The sequence below is a fragment of the Gracilinanus agilis genome, chromosome 3 (assembly GCF_016433145.1).
Source record: "Gracilinanus agilis isolate LMUSP501 chromosome 3, AgileGrace, whole genome shotgun sequence".
NCBI classification, from domain to species: domain Eukaryota; kingdom Metazoa; phylum Chordata; class Mammalia; order Didelphimorphia; family Didelphidae; genus Gracilinanus; species Gracilinanus agilis.
The window spans coordinates 319,015,383-319,033,637 of NC_058132.1; the positions used below are offsets into that span (position 1 = coordinate 319,015,383).

At 39.8% G+C, this 18,255-nt stretch overlaps 1 protein-coding gene across 1 annotated transcript in view; it reads left to right on the forward strand.

Annotated features, from left to right (window-relative positions):
- MYO7B (myosin VIIB) overlaps positions 1–18,255 on the forward strand; it is a 155,604-nt gene that overhangs the window by 36,517 nt on the left and 100,832 nt on the right. The window contains exons 5-12 of the mRNA XM_044669144.1: positions 1,077–1,190; positions 2,425–2,578; positions 5,095–5,171; positions 6,267–6,386; positions 8,568–8,710; positions 8,941–9,151; positions 9,995–10,130; positions 16,689–16,852. Coding sequence (XP_044525079.1) covers positions 1,077–1,190; positions 2,425–2,578; positions 5,095–5,171; positions 6,267–6,386; positions 8,568–8,710; positions 8,941–9,151; positions 9,995–10,130; positions 16,689–16,852 — 1,119 coding nt within the window. The remainder of the gene's footprint in view (positions 1–1,076; positions 1,191–2,424; positions 2,579–5,094; positions 5,172–6,266; positions 6,387–8,567; positions 8,711–8,940; positions 9,152–9,994; positions 10,131–16,688; positions 16,853–18,255) is intronic.

Sequence of the window (18,255 nt, forward strand, 5' to 3'; positions counted from 1 at the left end):
CTCTCTCTCTCTCACTCTCTCTCTCTCATTTTTAATCTATTCTGTTTCCTACCTGGACTGGTTTGGTTTGCCCTTCTTTAAGAAGCCTGGTGCCCTTTCCCCCTTCCCAGGGGCTCAATATATTGATTCCAGACTTAGTATGGAAACCTGGTTGACATTAATCCTACTACAGCTCATAACTTCTGATATAAAGCAATTTTCAGGCATTACAAATACGTACCACTATTCTCAGCCCAAAATCTATTATTTAAAAAAGGTGTCTAGCTTCAGATACTTAAGTGTTGAGGATAATGTCAAATAGGACAACCATAATTCACTTAAATGATCACTTGCCAAGCCCAATCAGAGATAGAATCTTCTGCTGAATAGATTATAGAACTACACCAATATGAAAATCCTCTTGACATTTTTATTCTCTACAAATCATCCAAAATCAGGGCAGCTAGGTAGCACAGTGGATAAAACAACAGGCCCAGAGTCAGAAAGACTCATCTTCCTGAGTTCAAATTGGACCTCAGCCACTTACTAGTTGTGTGACCCCGAGCAAGTCACTTGATCCTATTTGCCTTAGTTTCCTCATTTGCAAAATAAGATGGAGAAGGAAATGGCAAACCATTCCAATATCTTTGCCAAGAAAATGCCATATAGAGTTACAAAGAGTTAGACATGCTGAAACGACTGAACAGTGACAACAAATTATCCAAAACCAATGAGTTTGTAAAGATTTTGTAAAACACTCTGAATGATTTAAGAACTCTGATCCATGCAATGGACAACCAGCACTCCAGAGGACTGATGAAGCTTGCTACCCACCTCATGACAGAGAGGGGATAGACTCAGGGTGCAGAATGAGATCTTCGTTTTTGGATGTGGACACTGCAGAAATTTGTTTGGTTTGATCATGCATATTTATTACAAGGATTTTGTTATTTTTTTAAATTAGGAGATGATGGAAGGAAGAGAAAAAAATGCATGTTAGTTGAAAATTAAAATTAAAAACATTTTTATGTTCTTATGGGCACTGCTAAGTTCCACCATTAAATTGTTTTTCTTTGGTATTTCCCCCTCCCTATCAGGCTCCTGAAGAGAGGAACTACCACATCTTTTATTGCATGTTAATGGGAATGAATGAGGAGCAAAAGAAGCTACTGAGCTTGGGGACAATCTCAGAATACAACTACCTCACCATGGTAAGGAGCAGCGACTGTCCAGCTATCTCTCTTTCCTTTCCTTATCTCTGTCACGGGCATCATTCCCTTCACCTTCTTATCCAGGTTTCTAAAGGGCATAGTTTAGATGGAAAGAAGATATCTCTGCTGTATCACTATGTCAAATACAAAAGCCATTCATAAGGTGAGGGGCTCTAACTCTTTTGGGTCTCTCATGAATTAGGATCACATATAGGTCATTGGCCAGGGGAAGACAACACAGAGACCTACTCAGAGTTACAATTGGGGTGGGACTTTGCCTCAGGGTGCTAATATTTAAAAGGTGCTAACAACTTGTAGTCCTTCAGCAACTTAAAAATAACTGAGTCTGAGAGCTAGTTAGCAACAATAATTAAGATCTCAGATGGCCATTATCTGCCATACTAACACACTAATTAACATCTCCCAGCCTGTTAGTGCCTTGGGTTCCATGCCACAAGGTCTTCCCAACCTTGACTACCATCACCAGGAGTCTGTCCCATGTCATAAGCCCTTTCCTGCTCAGTAGTATTTGATGTCCTGTTTCATGCTATTTGTCCCTAAGCATATTTTGTACTGCTGTTCCCAAATACAGATCTCTGTCTCCTGAGACAATTATCAAGGATCCTCTCTATTCCATTCCCTATAATTTGCATTTCTTAAATAATACCTTAAATGAGTATAGGGATTGGTACTCTAAAAGCATTTTCAAATACATTATATCATTGTATCCTTACAGTACCCTTGAAAAAAGGACTATAGCTTCCATTTAGATTTGAGAATAAATAGCCTCAGGAAAGATAAATCTCTTTCCTGAAGCTACTCAATGAATCACTGCTGTCCTGTTCTGTCCTGTCCTGTCCTGTCCTCCCCTCTTCTCTTCTCCTCTCCTCTCTTTCATCCTCCTTCCCTCTCTGCCTCTCCTCTCCTTTCCCCTCCCCTCTCCCCTCCCTACCCATTCCTCTCCCTTCCCCTCTCCTCCTCTCCCCTCTTTAAGTGCATCACCCTAAGTTCTGTCAAATTGACACCCAGAATTCACATGATATCCATTTCTATCTCTTCCTTGCTAAATTCCTTGCTAAGCCATTGCATCACTGAGATGATGGAACAAAGTCATGGTATCATTGAGATGTTGCACCAGCGTGTTGTTATCACTCGATCAATGTCTCCAGCTGGGGGGTCAGAGTTGCCATTCAAGGACCATTTGACACTCATGCCATGTCCTCATCCTTCCTAGGGGCACTGCATGTCTTGTGAGGGTCGCAATGACATCAAGGATTATGCCTCTCTCCGTTCTGCTATGAAGGTTCTTATGTTCTCTGATTCTGAAAACTGGAACATTAGTAAATTGTTGGCATCTATTCTTCACCTGGGTAATGTGGAGTTTTCAGGTACGTCTGATTCTTCCGGAGCCTAAGCAGCATAGCGTGTGGTTTATGATGTGCTCCTTGAGGTCAGGGACCCTCTTTTGCCTTTCTTCCTATCTCAGGCAGTTAGCAAAGTGTCTCATGCTTGGCAGGCACTGAATAAATATTTATTGACTCACTTGCTGAATCTGACCTAGTTAAGTAAGCAAGACATTCAAAAAACGATTTGAAAACAAAGCAAAACAAAATGCAGGGCGGTAGTAGATGATAACAGGCTGAATTGCATGTAATCAGGTACTAAAACTAACATGATAGAAAAAGGAAGTATTGTAGGAGGAGGCAAAAAGAGATCACCCTAAAGGCTGGAAAGATCCCAGAACACTTCACAGAGGAGATGGAGCTCAGATTTGGGGCAGCTGGCTGGTGTTGGGAACAGTGTTGGGTCTGGAGGCAGGAAGGCATGAGTTCACATTGTGCCATATTTACTAGCTCTGAGATCCTTTAGAGGATAAGTTCCTTGAGGGCAGGGACTATCTTTTGCCTCATTTTATGCTCCCAGTACTTAACATAGTGGCAAGTACATAGTAGGTGCTTAATAAATGTTGATTGATTGGTTGATCCTGGCCAATTCATCTAATTCTTTCAGGCTTAGTTTCCTCATCTGTAAAATGGGAGAAATAATAGCATCTATCTCACAGGGTTGTCGCAAGGTTCAAATGAAGCAACATATATAAAGGGCTTTGAAAAACCTTAAAACACCACATAAATACTAGCTATTATTGTTGTTGTTGTCCAGTCCTGTTCGATTCTATGTGAAATCCTTTCCTCTCCTTTGTGGACTTTGTCCATGGGGTTTTCTTGGCAAAGATACTGGAGTAGTTTGGGATTTACTTCTCTAATATATCCCCATTTTATGCAGATGAGAAACTGAGGCAAGCAGGGGTTAAATGAGTTACTCAAGGTCACAAGGCTAATAAATAACAAATCCGAGGCTGGATTTGAACTCAGATCTTCTTGACTCTCGGCCCCATGCTTTATCTATTGTATCACCTAGCTGCCCCTAGCTCTTATTACCAGGTTTTACATTTGAAAGTAGGGACTGGATAAGTAGAGGTGTGGGAGGATTACATGTCAGACTGGGCAGAGGCTCAGAAAGGTGTAAACAAAAAAAGTGTGGAGTTTGGAATTAGTATAGCATATGCAGGAGATACAGAGAAGATTTAACTGGCATGTTGTATCTGAGGCAGCCCTGGGAGACAATATTGAGAGGATAAAAAGAGACCAGGTGGTAGATGACATAAAATGCCAATATGACTAGTTTGCATGTGGACAAAATCTTACAAGGATCTTTTTAAGAACTGTTCTTTCTACCATCATTTAAGAAAGTTTTAATTTAAGTTTGACTCTGGAGCAGGCCTAGGACTGACTTTGATCTTTTGTAGACTCTACCCTCCAGGTAATGGAATTCCAGAGAGAGTTCCCATAGAATATAATCCCTTTGGAAACATAGGTTTGATCTGTTCTTAGCATACCTGTTTATCTTCCTGGGCAGTCCTGGGCTGTGGCAGAATGTCTAACCCAGAAGTTCTCAAAATGGGGGATCCATGCCTGAGTCCCTGAGAGTCCCCAAGATCCTTTCAGGGAGTCTGTGAAGTCATAACTATTTTCATAATAATACTGAAATGTCATTTGCCTGTTAAAAATGTCTTTTCCATCTACATATCTACATGAACCTCATTGTTTCCATATACCTCAATCAAGATAATATATTATATATGATAGAAGCATCCTTCTATCAAGCCAGACATTAGAGATTTGCGAAACTAAACAAAACAATGCTATTCTTCCCACTAAAATTTTTGTTTTGGATATATATATAGTTATTTTCATTAGCATATAATGGGTTTGTTTACATTTTTAATGAATTTAATAAGTAAATATATTTTAAAAATTTATCCATTTTAATTTCTAAAATGATAAATATTAATAGCTATAATCTACAGAAAGAAAAATTCTTTGGGGCCCTCAATAATTTTAAAGAGCATAATGGTGTCCTGAAACGAAAATGCTTGAGAAGTGCTAGTCTAACCCTTTTCCCCACCTTCTGTTTTTCATTCTGCCAAACTCAAAACTACCCTTACCCTAGATACCAATGTTCTCATTTCATGCCCTCACTGTTCAGATTCCCTCAGAACTATCCCTCTCCGATATTCTAAAATCTCTCCATTTGAAAATTCTCTCTTATTCCTTAACTTCATTGGAAGAAAAGCATCACAGAAGAAAGGAAATGGTTAAACTAATTTACAATAAAAGTTCTGGTAGCTACTAATATCTAACTCTGCCACCCCCTCCGAGAGGGTTTTGCTTTTTAAAAGATGACATTGGCCTAAACCAAAGACACATTTTCAACAGTGAAAGTTCAGGCCAGTGAGTGGGGAAGGTTTTTTGGTTGGTGCCCTATTCCATTCAGATCTCAGAGTAAGAGGCTTCTTTCTCTAGGACAACCTTTGTCACAGATGTTTGTTAATTCTGGTTTCTAGCTGCTATTTCTGATAATCTGGACTGCTCTGATGTCATGCCAACTTCACATTTTCTGGCTGCAGTTAAATTATTGGAGGTAAGTTCTGGCATCCTTTTTTATGAGAATGTGTCTATGATCCAGGTCTCTGGGTTGATGGAGCCTCCAACCTGTATTTATCTTTTCAGTCTGATGTTTCCCCTTCAGCCACCTTTTTCTTTTCTGCGTCCATGTATACTGACTTACTCTGTCTTCCTGACAATTCTAGGAATAGCCCTGGTCCTTTGATAGCAGGAGCAAGCAAGAACTTGTGACATAGACTTAATTATAGCAGAATTTTGAAGTTATCAAAATTTGTCATTGATGTTTCTTACCATCCTGTTTTCTGTGGACTTCTCCTTTTTTCTTGTTCATGTCTTTCACCTTCAGTCATTTCTGATGTTCGTGGGGCCTCCTACATGCCCATCTGTCCACTATGGTGCCCTTACCCATTACCCCATAGATATGTCCTAGCCCCACATTAAAACTTCTCCATCTCCAATCCCCACCCACATTTCTATAGCCTTGGGAGGAGCTGTGGTATAGTGGTATAATAGCAATAATAATTCTAATAATAGCTAGCATCAATTATGTACACTTCGCAATTATTTACCAAAAACACTTAAGCAAAACCATCCAATAATTATGGAACTATGTCTGATAATAAAGGTCACTTTCAATCTTTGTAGTCTTCTGGTTGTTGTTTTTTAAAAAAACAACTCATCTTAGAATTAATTTTATCCCCCTGTTATATGTAAAAATAATATAATGTAAATAATATATAATATATAATAAATAAAATAATATAAATAATAATTTTTAATTTTTGAGTTCCAAATTCTCTCCCTTCTTTCCCCCTCCCTAAGACGGCAAACAATCTGATATCGATTTTTCACATGCAATCATGTAAAAAATTTTTCTATATGAATCATTTTCTGGAAGAGATCACAAACTAAAATAAGGAAAAAAGAAGAAAGAGTGAAAGTGAAATATGGTATGTTCTGGTCTGCATTCAGACTCTATCAGTTCTTTCTCCGAAGGCAGATGGCATTTTTTCATCATGAGTCTGGGTTTGTCTTGGAACACTGCATTGCTGAGAATTACTAGGTCATTCACAGTTATTCAACCCCTGGTGTTCTGTTGGTATTTGCACAGGTAAAGAACATGGAGCTCCAGAGCTGTCTGACCAATCACTACATCATCATCCGAGGGGAAGGTGTGTCCAGACCTCTGAATGTCCTCCAGGCCAGCGACCGGCGAGATGCTTTTGTCAAGGTGGAAAGATTCCTATTTCTTATGCATCCTTTTCTGATCCTTTCCCTCCTTCCTCTAAGTTTGATATTTGGAATATTTAGTACTTTTTTTCCTCTTAACATTTTATGGCAGTCTTCTTCCTCTTTTTTGTATCCCTCAGGTAACAGAAAGGGGCCAGAAGGGATTCAAAGCTCCCTGGTGCCATATTCTTAGGTCCATTTCATACATTCCAATGTCTTCCCCTTGCCTTGAACTCTTCTTCTTTGACAGATCTGACTCCCACTTCATCAGAATGACTGAGAACTGTATCTGTTTTGTCTTCAAAGACATAAATAATTTTTACTTTAGTAGCACTATATTGCATAGGACCTTCCCAGATATTCACTTGGACTTTCCTCTCTTAAGTTTTCCCATTGACTCCTCTATATCACATCCATCCTTTTACAACTCTATCTATTTTCATATCCCAATGATATGATTAGAAATCACCTTTTACCTTAGTAAATTTCACATCAGACTTTTAATGGTCTCCTTTGGTGTTAACCCTCTTATGCCTTATTTACAACAATATGTCATGGTGTACAATGTGCTAAGGTGTTCATCCCTTCATATTAACACCTCCTCTGTGATCTCTAGCCATTCCTTTTTTAACATTTCTCTTTCCTTGTCATTCTCCCTTATCCCAGTTCTTCCCCCTATATACTCCACTTCTCTGTCTGGCTCTTGAGGTCCTCTACAATCTGACTGATTCAATTATCCTCCACTACTTGTAACTTTCTACTCTAAGTATGTGAACAAATGTTCTGCTTTGGTCAAACCAATAAGTCCCAAAGGTGCTATTCTCATTCCTACATATGCCTTTGCTCGTATAATTTTTCCCATCTGGAATGTTCTGGGTAGAATAGTGGATAGAGTGTTGTAAATCTTTCACATCATCATTAAAATATAGCTATTTCTGTGTTCAGTGTTCTCCTGGTTCTGTTCATTTTATTTTGCATCATCATATAAATCTTCCCAGGTTTTTCTGAACTCATCTTCCTCATCATTTTTTATAGCACAACAATATATCATCACAACCATAGACCACAATTTGTTTGATCATTCCATAATTGATGGGCATTCCCTCAATTTCCAGTTCTTTGCCACCACAAAAAGAGCTTCTATAAATGGGGTCCTTTTCCTTTTTCTTTGATTTCTTTGAGATACTGACCTGAGAGTGGTATTCCTGTAAAGGGTATGCAGTTTCAAAGTTCTTTGGGCATAGTTCAAAATTTTTCTCCATAATGGTTGGATCATTTTACAATTCCACCAAAAGTTCATTAGTGTCTCTATTTTTCCACATCCCTTCCATCATCTGTCATTTTCCTTTTCTGTAGAGTTGTTTTAATTTGCAGAAAATGCATTCATTTTAAAAGTACATAATATAAGCCAACCCTGAAGTTACAAATAGAAATTCAAGACAATTCCTGCTTTCCAGGGGCATACATTCTAATTGGGTGAGATAACACATATGGAAGGATCCAGCTAAGGGTGGATGGCAAGACCCAGGGGTCCTTAAGGTGCATAAGGAGGACAGAGAGCACTGTCTGGGGGTCTAGAGGGTTCAGCTTCAGGGCAGATGGTAAGACCTGAGATCCTTTATCCTGCCTGAGGGATTGTTGTTGGTGACTCCATGCTCAGTGGGATGGTATGAATAGTTGTGTTTATCATGTAGTCAAGGGTTGGAGAAACTTAGGTCTATCACACATGTACACACACACCTTGCACACATAATACCCTAGAGCACACTATTCCACACCACACATATATCCTCCCAGGATGGCATCCTTAAAAATATGGGTGTATTTAACTTTAAAAAGATAAAAATCAGTCTTCATTACTTTATAGTCAAACTTCATCTATTTTGTGCACTACACAAGACTTAGTAAAATTCTAGTTAATAATAATTAATAATGATAGTAACTAGTATTATTCAGTTCTTTAAGGTTTGGTTGCAAAGTTATTTACATGCTATTGTATTTGATCACAGGTACTCAAGAAATACTGCTAATTAGCTAATTAAAGTTAAATCTATAACTCCATGATTTGCTGCGAGCATGTTAGGGCCCCACTTGTACAAAAAAATAGATGAGGAAAAGCAGTGTTTTCAGTCTTATCCTTATTTTATTTCAATGCCTTTTTTGTTCATGACCTTATTTTCAGGGAATCTATGGACACCTATTCCTATGGATAGTGAATAAGATCAATTCTGCAATCTTCAAGGAACGCTCTCAAGACCCTCAGAATATGCACAGGTCCATTGGCCTCCTGGATATATTTGGCTTTGAAAACTTTCATACAAACAGGTATGCTGGTCCCAGTTTGTTTTGAGGAAATTGAGAAAGGTGGTGAGCAGAGAAAGAAGGCCAAAATATATAAATAAATATATGTTTATAAAATATATAGTATTTGGATATTAATTTTAATCTTACACTATAGAACAAAAAAATGAGGAAACTTTGCTCTAGGAGAAAATCCAACCTATCATCCTGAAAGACATGTGTCACTAATGATTCTACTGGGGTTGCCCTCACAGCTTTGAGCAACTCTGCATCAACTTTGCCAATGAGCATCTCCAACAATTCTTTGTCCGCCATGTCTTCACAATGGAGCAGGAAGAGTATCATACACAGAACATCACCTGGAACTATATCCACTTCAATGACAATCGGCCCATCCTTGATCTACTAGCTCTCAAACCAATGAACATTATCTCGTTGCTGGATGAAGAAAGCAAATTCCCCAAGGTGAGTGAGTGCTCCCTCTGCTCCCAGGGAATCCAGCTGCCAGTCACTCAGATTTGGGATCATTCAGCAGCTTCACCATCAGAAAATTTCTTTTAAGTGCTCTCTTTGTGCCTAAAGTTTCAAAAGAGTTACCAAGAAATTGCAGAAAGTCATTCTTCCTCTGGAAATCATGGAATAGTAATGGATTTTCACTTAAGTTTCAAAAAACTATGTCAAATCTTGAGATAGCTTAGCAGTATGTGGCTCCTGGCCCAAATGTGGCTATAACTAGCATATTCAGAAGACAGTCTGGAGCAGTTGTCTGGTTAGTGTGGCATGATTGAGGTTTGGGGGATATCACCAAAGTGGCCATTTTCCCTTTTTTGCTTAGGCTTTGGGACTGTCTCAGGAGGCAGTTGCTTCCCACTCCCTGGAGGTCTTCAAGCAGACGCTGCATGATCACTTGTTGGGGAGGTTGTAGAGGGATTCCCCTTCTGGTGCAGGTTAGGAATCCGTACTCTCTGATTCGAGTTCTCATATTCTGTGAGGGCAATAACGACCAAAGAAGTAGACTATGAGTCAGGAAGCCCGTGTATTCGTCTGGGTCTATTACTGATTCCTTGCATAACCTCAGATAAACACCATGATATCCCTGGGCCCAAGTTTTCTCTTCTCTGAAGTGAAAAGAGTAGAGTAGATGATCTCTGTGATTCCTTTTAGCTCTGATACGTTATAATTCCAAATCCTGGTTTCTATTGCCCCATGGAATTAATGAGTTCCAAGGTTACAATGGGTAGTATAAACTAACCCACTAATGACTAGTTTTCATTATCCCAGTGTCCTGGTTATGTGTGCTTCTTCTAGGGCACAGATGCTACCCTGTTACAAAAAATGAACCATCTCCACAGCAACAGCAAAATATACGTAGCACCCAAGAACATTCATGACATGAAATTTGGCATTATTCATTTTGCTGGTTTGGTTCATTATCAGGCTGAAGGTGAGTGTCATCATAGTCTCTTTAAACTTGTAGCTGATATAGGGATTAGGAGGGGAAAGGAAGGGGAGAGTAAGACTGTATATTCCTCCACTGGAACAATGAAGAATGGGAGGAATGAATGAATGAACAAATAAATGAATGGATCTATGAAAAAGAATTAAGTACCTACTATTTTCCAGGCACTGTGCCAAGTGCTGGAAATAAAAATATAAGCAAGCAAGATGGTCTCTGCCCTTAAGGAGCTTAGATTCTAATAGAGATAACACATTTATGGGAAGAGTGGCTAAGGAAGGAAATATCTAGAGAGTCACAGGAATGGTAAGTCGATCTACAGAAAAGCCCATTGGCATGGTAGTATTGTATTTATCTAGTTTCTGAGTCCAGAACAAGAGCAAGAGGTGAAAAGTGAGGGAGGATATATCTATGAAGGAAACACTGATCACAAAATGGCTAAAGTTCACAGCTTGGTTTGGTGATGCAATGCCAATTAGATAGAATGAGCTGGTTGGGTTTTCTGTAATTCATTTTCCAACAAAGACAGCTGGAGTTCTAAGATTGTCTTCATGTCATTTCAATTAGACAAATGAAGAACTTGGGGTGGTTTGAATTCATTTTACTAAGATAAATGAAAAAATGGGGCAATTTATGTACATTTTCAAAAAGAAGAGGGATAGTCTCTATGACTTAAGTTGGAAAAATGAAGGGGGGCATTCTGTGTGTCATTTTAGATTGTTTCATGTTGTGAAGCTTGAGGTCAGAAGAGTACTGGGTCTTCTTCTTTGTGGACTTAGCACCTAAGCAGTATCAGGTACATAACAATACATGTGCACTGAACTGAATTAGGATAGTGAGAAAATAGGGTAGTTAGTTGAGATCTGAGAAACAGGGAAATGGTCAAACAAAAGGCAAAGGTGCTGGAAGCCAGCCAGCAGTTTCCAGTTATCTTGAGAGGTGTGATGGTTTAGCTTAGAGGAAGGAGACACAGTAGGTTTTCTGGAAGCTTGTTCTGATCTACTTCCTGTAGAATCTTTATTTTATACCTTTCTCTCACAGTCACACAAATGGTGGGAAAATTTACATTTCAAATTTAAAACAGAGAAAAGAAAATCAAGATTACACTTGGTTACATAAAAATTTGGCAAGCAAAATGTATTTCTACCTATACCTAGTCTAAACAGTCCTCAAGGCTACCAAGACATTATGTTATCTAAGTTTTATTTTTATAAAAAAGAACCTTCAATATATTTCAAAAGTGGATTAGAGTGTGAGAATCCCCAAATTCAGGGGGATAAGTCCAACGTGGGAAAGTAGTAAAGTGTAAGAATGTTTTGGTTTCATAGGGTTAAATTCGGCGTGAGAAAATGAAGTGAGAGTGTATTATGTTTTGATTTTGCCATGCTGTGGCCTTGAAGCTCTGAGAGAGATTGAAGCAGCTCCTGTTATTTTGCTGAGTGTGTAGTTATTAACTCGTTAAATGCTGGTTGATTATGGAGTATACAAGGGAATTTTATAAGAAAGTTCTATAAATGGATTTTTATAAAGAAATTTTATATCTATACCACAAAACTTGAGACTATCCTAAAAATATAGATTGTAGTAATTTTAATAATAAAAAATGTTGGTCAGAAGGGGGTCACACAAAGGGGTTTAATTGGGTATCCATCCATCCTGTGGCCTGATTTTCAGACAATATAGGGATCGATGTAAAGCTTTGCCATTTACATTGACTTGATGGAGCCTGATGTAGACCCTTATTTCTCTGAGGGGCTCCTGCCACAAAGAGATATTAATTAAAGGAAATGGAGATGAGAACATTATGTGGGGACGTGGTTACTGTGTTCAAATGAATGTCACATGGAAGAGTGATTAGCCTTCTTCTGTTTGATATCAAAGGACAAAACCAGAAGGAATGGGCAGAAGTTGCAAAAAGTCTGATTTAGACTTGGTATTAGGGGGAAATTTCTGACAATTTGTTGCTATTTAGTCACTTTTCAATGTGACTGACTCTTTGTGACCCCTTTTGGGGTTTGCTTTGCAAAGATATTGGAGTAGTTTGCCATTTCCTTCTCCAGCTCATTTTACAGATGAGGAAAGTGAGGTAAATTGGGTTTAGTGACATACCCAGGGTCCCTAGTTAGTGTCTGAGATGGGATTTGAACTCACCAACTTTAGTCTGACTCTAGGGCCAGCATTCTATCCACTGTACCACCTGGCTGCCCCAGCAATTAGAGTTGTCCACATGCAGAATAGTCTTCCTTAGAGGATGTATTTCCCTTTTTCAGAGATCTAGCAGAGGTTACATAACCACTTGTCAGGCATCTTACTTTATGTTAGGGTAAGGATTTCTTTCAGGTATAAATTGGAATAGATAGCTTTTGAAATTCCTTCCAGCTTTCAAGTTCTGTGGTTCAATAAATAGCTCTACCTTCTTCCTTTCATTAATTGCTTCTGTTGATAAAACAACACGCACATATTTGTCTTTAGACAAATTCCCCTTCTTTTTCCCTCAGATTTTTCTTTTTTATGTTTTTAGACTTTCATATTTGACAGCTTCTCCAATGACCACAACACATCCAGCTTTCTTTCATTTAGGCAAGCTGTCTCCCTTGTATGAAATACAATCCCTCCTCACTTTCACCTTGTAGAATATTTATCTTCCTTCAAGGCTTAGTTTCTCTCTCTCTCTCTCTCTCTCTTTCTCCCTCCCTCCCCCGCCCATCACCCTTGTTCCATATATCTAAAAGGGACAAAGATTAGGGTATTGTTGGGTTGTTCTTTATATAAGAAGTATTCGAATAAAGATGTCCACCATCTCTAGGCTCTGGAAGTTACAGAATGGTGCCATGTCTATGTCAGTCCATACATCTGCCAATTCAATGGCTAATCAATCCTAGGCCCTTTATCATCCCTCCTCAAAGTGCCCTCTGTTTATGGATCTGCATTCATGTGGTTGCTGAGATGCCAAGTGCTGCTGGTTACCTTCAACTTGGTTTAGCCTGTCTGCAGAGATGGTTTTACCAGGTGTGGCTACTGTTCAACAGTCTATCCAGATAGTTAATAATAAATTACGGATTGAAAGGGAAGGGGAACCGAATTCTCTCTGACAGTTGGATGGATTCATTGCTCAGAGTTTTCCACAGAAATGGTTAGGCTTCCAAAGGAGTCCTGCCCACGCAGACCTCAAAGGGAGAATCCAATATGGTAGCATAATCCTTTGAGAGTCAGAAGACCTGGATTCAAACTCTGCCTCTTAGTGTGCAATCTTGGTTAAATCATTTAATGTCTCTGGCTTCTAGTGAAAAGAGCATTGGGTTTATAGTCAAAGGACCTGGGTTCAGATTCTGGCTCTGTCATTTATGACCTGTGTTGGGCAAGTCACTTCATCTTGCTAGGCCTCAGTTTTCTTGATCTGTAAAATGAGGGGGCCAAAGCCCTCATTCTACAGATGGTCCCTTGTTGCTCTAATTATTCTAATTACTATGATTTTCCCTTGTGATTGGAGAAATCAAAAGGCAGGATGGTTGATCCAAATGTAATTTAAGTGACCTCAAAGGGAGAAAAATAAGCCCAAGCCTTCTCAAAAAGAACTAGAAAAGCCTTATCCTATATATCATATATAAATATGTGTATATTATATGTACATATATTTATATATCATATATGCATTTATAGATATAAGCTCACTTGTTTTAGTTGTATCTGATGCTTTATGACAGCATTTGGGGTTTTCTTGGCAAAGATACTAGAATGGTGTTCCATTTCCTTCTCCAGCTCATTCTTCAGATGAGGAAATTGAGACAAACAGGGTTAAGTGACTTGCCCAGGGTCACATAGCTAGTAAGTGTCAGAGGCTGGATTTGAACTCATGTCTTTCTGACTCCAGATCTGACTCCAGATAGGTACTCTATCCATGGTGTCACCTAGCCGCCCCATCTAGGAGCATTTGGGATGTTCGGAGAAGACTGCCTGCTCTGAGGGAAGGCTCTGGTGTGGACGCTTTTCAGGGCTGCTCATCTGCCTCTGGTGTCACCTCTCACTACCTCTCACTTGTGATTCCTAGAAGCTATAATATGCACAGCAGCAATGCTCTGCTAAAACCATTTCTATGGACAGGCTAACCCAAGTTGAGGGTAACCAACTGGCCTCAAACCCATCAACTACTTAGGGGTGTCTCCCCCAAGCACGTGAAGACTTTCCAGAATGGGCAGATGAGGACAGTTTGTTCCATCGGCCATGAAGGGGGCAGAAGCAGGGGCCATGGAGCACTTGGAGCTCTGTCAGATGCAGAAGATGCCAAGGCCGTACATTGCCTCTCCGGCCATCACCAGCCGTGCTGACCTTTTGTTCTCTCACTGGACTTGGATGACTCTGGAAGAGAGAGGGAAGCTGATGACTTTGTGCAGCTGTGCCTCACTTAATTCCAATGCATTCTGGAATCAAGACCACCCCCCATGATGTCTCTGATCCCCTTCAAAAACAAAGGGCAAACAACAATGTCTATACAGATGAATATGTGTACATATTATAAATATATGTATTTCTATTATATACATAGGGAGTTTTTAAATTTTTTGCACCATTTAGCACTTCCCAGACTGCCTGTAATATTGAGGGGGAGATGCTTCTATTTCCCACTTTACTGTATCTCTGATCCTTCTGTCTCTCTCCCCCTGCTTCATACCTTCTATTTGTATCCTTCCTGGGAACTCTAGGAACCTTGTCCCTCATCATTCTCCTAACCCATCGCCCCTACTTCGCCTATACCCTTTTCTCGTCAAAGTCTTTACCTCCTGGATGACCAGCCTAACTGTGTGCTGTTCTCAGCCTTGGGCTGAGTATACTGTCCAACTCATCTGTTCCCACTTGACTGGGTTATTTCATCTCAACTGAGCTCTCACTGTTTAGCAGAAGCATCCCTTTTATTCTTCTCTAATTGATGCTTAATCCCACAGTGGCTATTCCAGCCCTTCTTCCTTTCTCCTCATGCCCCCTAAATTACTCTCTCCCTATTCCTTCTTAGCAAAGGACATTGCTTTCTTGACAGAATTCAGGCCATCTAGGCTTGAGCTACCTGCTCTCTCTCTTTACTCCCCACCTCCAAACCCCTCTCCCTGATCTGTTGTTCTGTCCTTTGTCCCAAGCCTGTCTTTTTGCCAAGGCCATTCATTCCTTCAACCGGTACCCTTGGTTCTTCTATACTCCCTGTCTTCTCATGCAGTTTATTCCCTCAGTCACATATCATTATATATGTTGTTCTACCATGTCTGATATTCTGACCCCATTTAGATTAAAAACAACAACCAAAAAAAACTATGACCTTCCTTCTTAGATTCAATACTGTGTTGGTTCTGCATATTTTAAAATTAACGTCCAATATCTCTGAGTATAACATTTATAAAATTTATTATTAAAACTAGAGAGAACTCACCCAAACCACTTACATGGAAGAGAGGGCGAGGGGGAGGAGAAACCAAAACTATATACAGAGAACGTAACAACGCAAATGTAAACGGAAGGGAAAAGGAATTGTGGGAAACATAGTCCAAGGGTTCAAGATTCTAATTAATACAGTTCCAAGGCAGAAGATCAGTAAGAGCTAGGAGATGCGGGTTAAGTGACTCGCCAAGAGTCTGAGAACTCTTAGGAAGTGTCTGAGCTGGTTCTCAACCACTGAGCCACTTAGCTGCCTTCCTCTTTTTATTGTTTTGTCATTATAGGGCAGGAGAGGTAAGAGCTAGGCAATTGAGGTTAAGTGACTTGCCCAGAGTCATACAGCTAGGAAGTTTCTGAGGCCAGATTTAAACCCAGGACCTCCCATCTCTAGGCTGGCTCTCTATATACTGAGCCACCCAGCTATCCCCATTTTGGGGTTTTCTCTGCAAAGATACTGAAGTGGTTTGCCATTTCCTTCTCCAACTCGTTTTTACAGATAAGAAACTGAAGCAAATAGGGTCATATAGCTAGTAAGTGTCTGAGGTCAGATTTGAACTTGTGAAGATGAGTCTTCTTGATTCCAAGCTTAGTGTTCTATCCAATGTACAACATAGCTACCATCATTGCAGATACATATGTGTACATGGATATAATCTTTCTCTTTCTCTCCGTCTCTCTTTAGATCTCTCTCTGCCTCATTCTTTCTCATCTCTCTCACACTCTGTTTCTCTCTGCCTCATTCTCTCTCTCCCTTTCTGTCTCTCTCTGACACTCTCTTCCTCTGCATATATCTCTTTTTGACTCCTTCCTTCTGTCTCTCACTTTTTCTCAATACCACTACCACCACCAAATCATCATCCTTTTATACTCCTCTGTAGAACTACTAGGGTATAGACTCACACCTCTAAGGAGTTTGTGAATCATTTATTATGTGAATTCTTGTGTTCTAGTGATGTTCGATTTTTTGAAGAAAATGAGTGTTATGGCATTTTGGTAAAGTTTTAGAGAAAAGTTATTAGAAGCTGTGGGAAATAGGGGAAACTGATGAATAAGATGCCTCCCTCCTTCCTGCTTTTCTCTTAGTTTGAATCTATGGTGGTTAAGATGGGCTTGCTCTCCTGCCAGGTTTCTTGGAGAAGAATCGTGATGTTCTGAGCACTGATATTATCAAACTGATATACTCATCTGAAAATAATTTCCTGCGACAAATTTTCCAGCTGGAACCATCTGAGACCAAGCTAGGCCGTGGGACCATCCGTCAGGCTAGGTTTTCAGACACTTTCTCTAAGGTAAGTTTGCTGTTTGGAGGTTACAAATTGTCCAGGAGCTAAGATCCCTTCTTACTATGCGCCCAACTCTCGAACTAGGTCTAAAGGGTGCTGGGAAGAGAAGCTGGGCCAGAGGACACAAGGCTGAGGTCCTGACCTCTTTGGATTACTGATTTCCAACCAAACATGCTCAGGATACCTCCACACTTCAGGAAGTTATTCCTGGTGTATCACAGTGTCCCATGTTTCCTCACTTCTCTTGGCACAAAGGATGAGAGAAAAGAGTGTTGGTATTGGTAAAGGCTAGGAAAATAGTAGGAAAGTGGGCTCTTGGGTGTCTTTGTGCATATATATATGTGTGTGTATATATATATATATATACACACACATATATATGTATATATATGTATGTGTGTGTGTGTGTGTGTGTGAAAGACAGACAGACAGAGGAACAGAAACAGGGAGAGGCAGGGAGAGTTTATCCTATGGTAGAGAAAGGAAAGTACTAAGGTAGGGTAGTTCATACTATATTGATAGTCAGGAAGTCTTGAATTCAGGTCCTGGCTCAGACACGTAATAATTGTGTAACCCTGGACAAGTCACTTAATCTCTTTCTTCCTCGGTTTTCCCATCTGTAAAATGGGGATAATTATAGGATTGTTAGGAGATAATATTTGTAAAGTGTTTTGCAATCTTTAAAGAAACATAAAAATTCTAGCTGTTATATTTATCACCTCTGCATTATGAAGCGTTAAATCTGAACCCTAGTCCTCTTACCACTAACAAGCAAGTCATATAGACTCTCTGAGTCTCTGTTTTGCAATCTAGACTTGCTCTTCCCAGCGATTGTCAGACTCAGACAAGGTAATGTATTTGAATGCAAAAGACAGTGCTAAAGTTCCATACATGTGTAAAAGCATAACATTTCTGTGGAGTATAGGTCACTGTGTCCATGTTTCTACATGTTTGTTTTTGGGTGTCATGTGAGTGTGTAAAATATAATTGGGCATGGGCTTGTCTGGGGATATGGATATCCAGGTGTCTGCCTTGCAGCTGTCGGTCCTTCTACCCTGCTGGCTCCCTAGCCACCCCACCTCCCCAATTCTCCAGAAAAACACAGGTGTGTTAGGTAATAATGACCTCAGTTGGTGTCAAATGAACACAATTGTTTGAAGTCAAGAGAACATTACCTGATATAAAAACTTCAGTGTCTGAAAAGCAAAGGACCATGCAGAAGAGATGAGCAGGGGATTTTGGTTGGTAAAAATGAGGTATGTCTAGGAAAGGCTTCATCCTCTATCCCTGCTGCCCCCAGGACTTTTAAATGGGACATCCTGGACAAATTGAGAGGAGAGAGAGAGAGAGAGAGAGAGAGAGAGAGAGAGAGAGAGAGAGAGAGAGAGAGAGAGAGAGAGAGAGAGAGA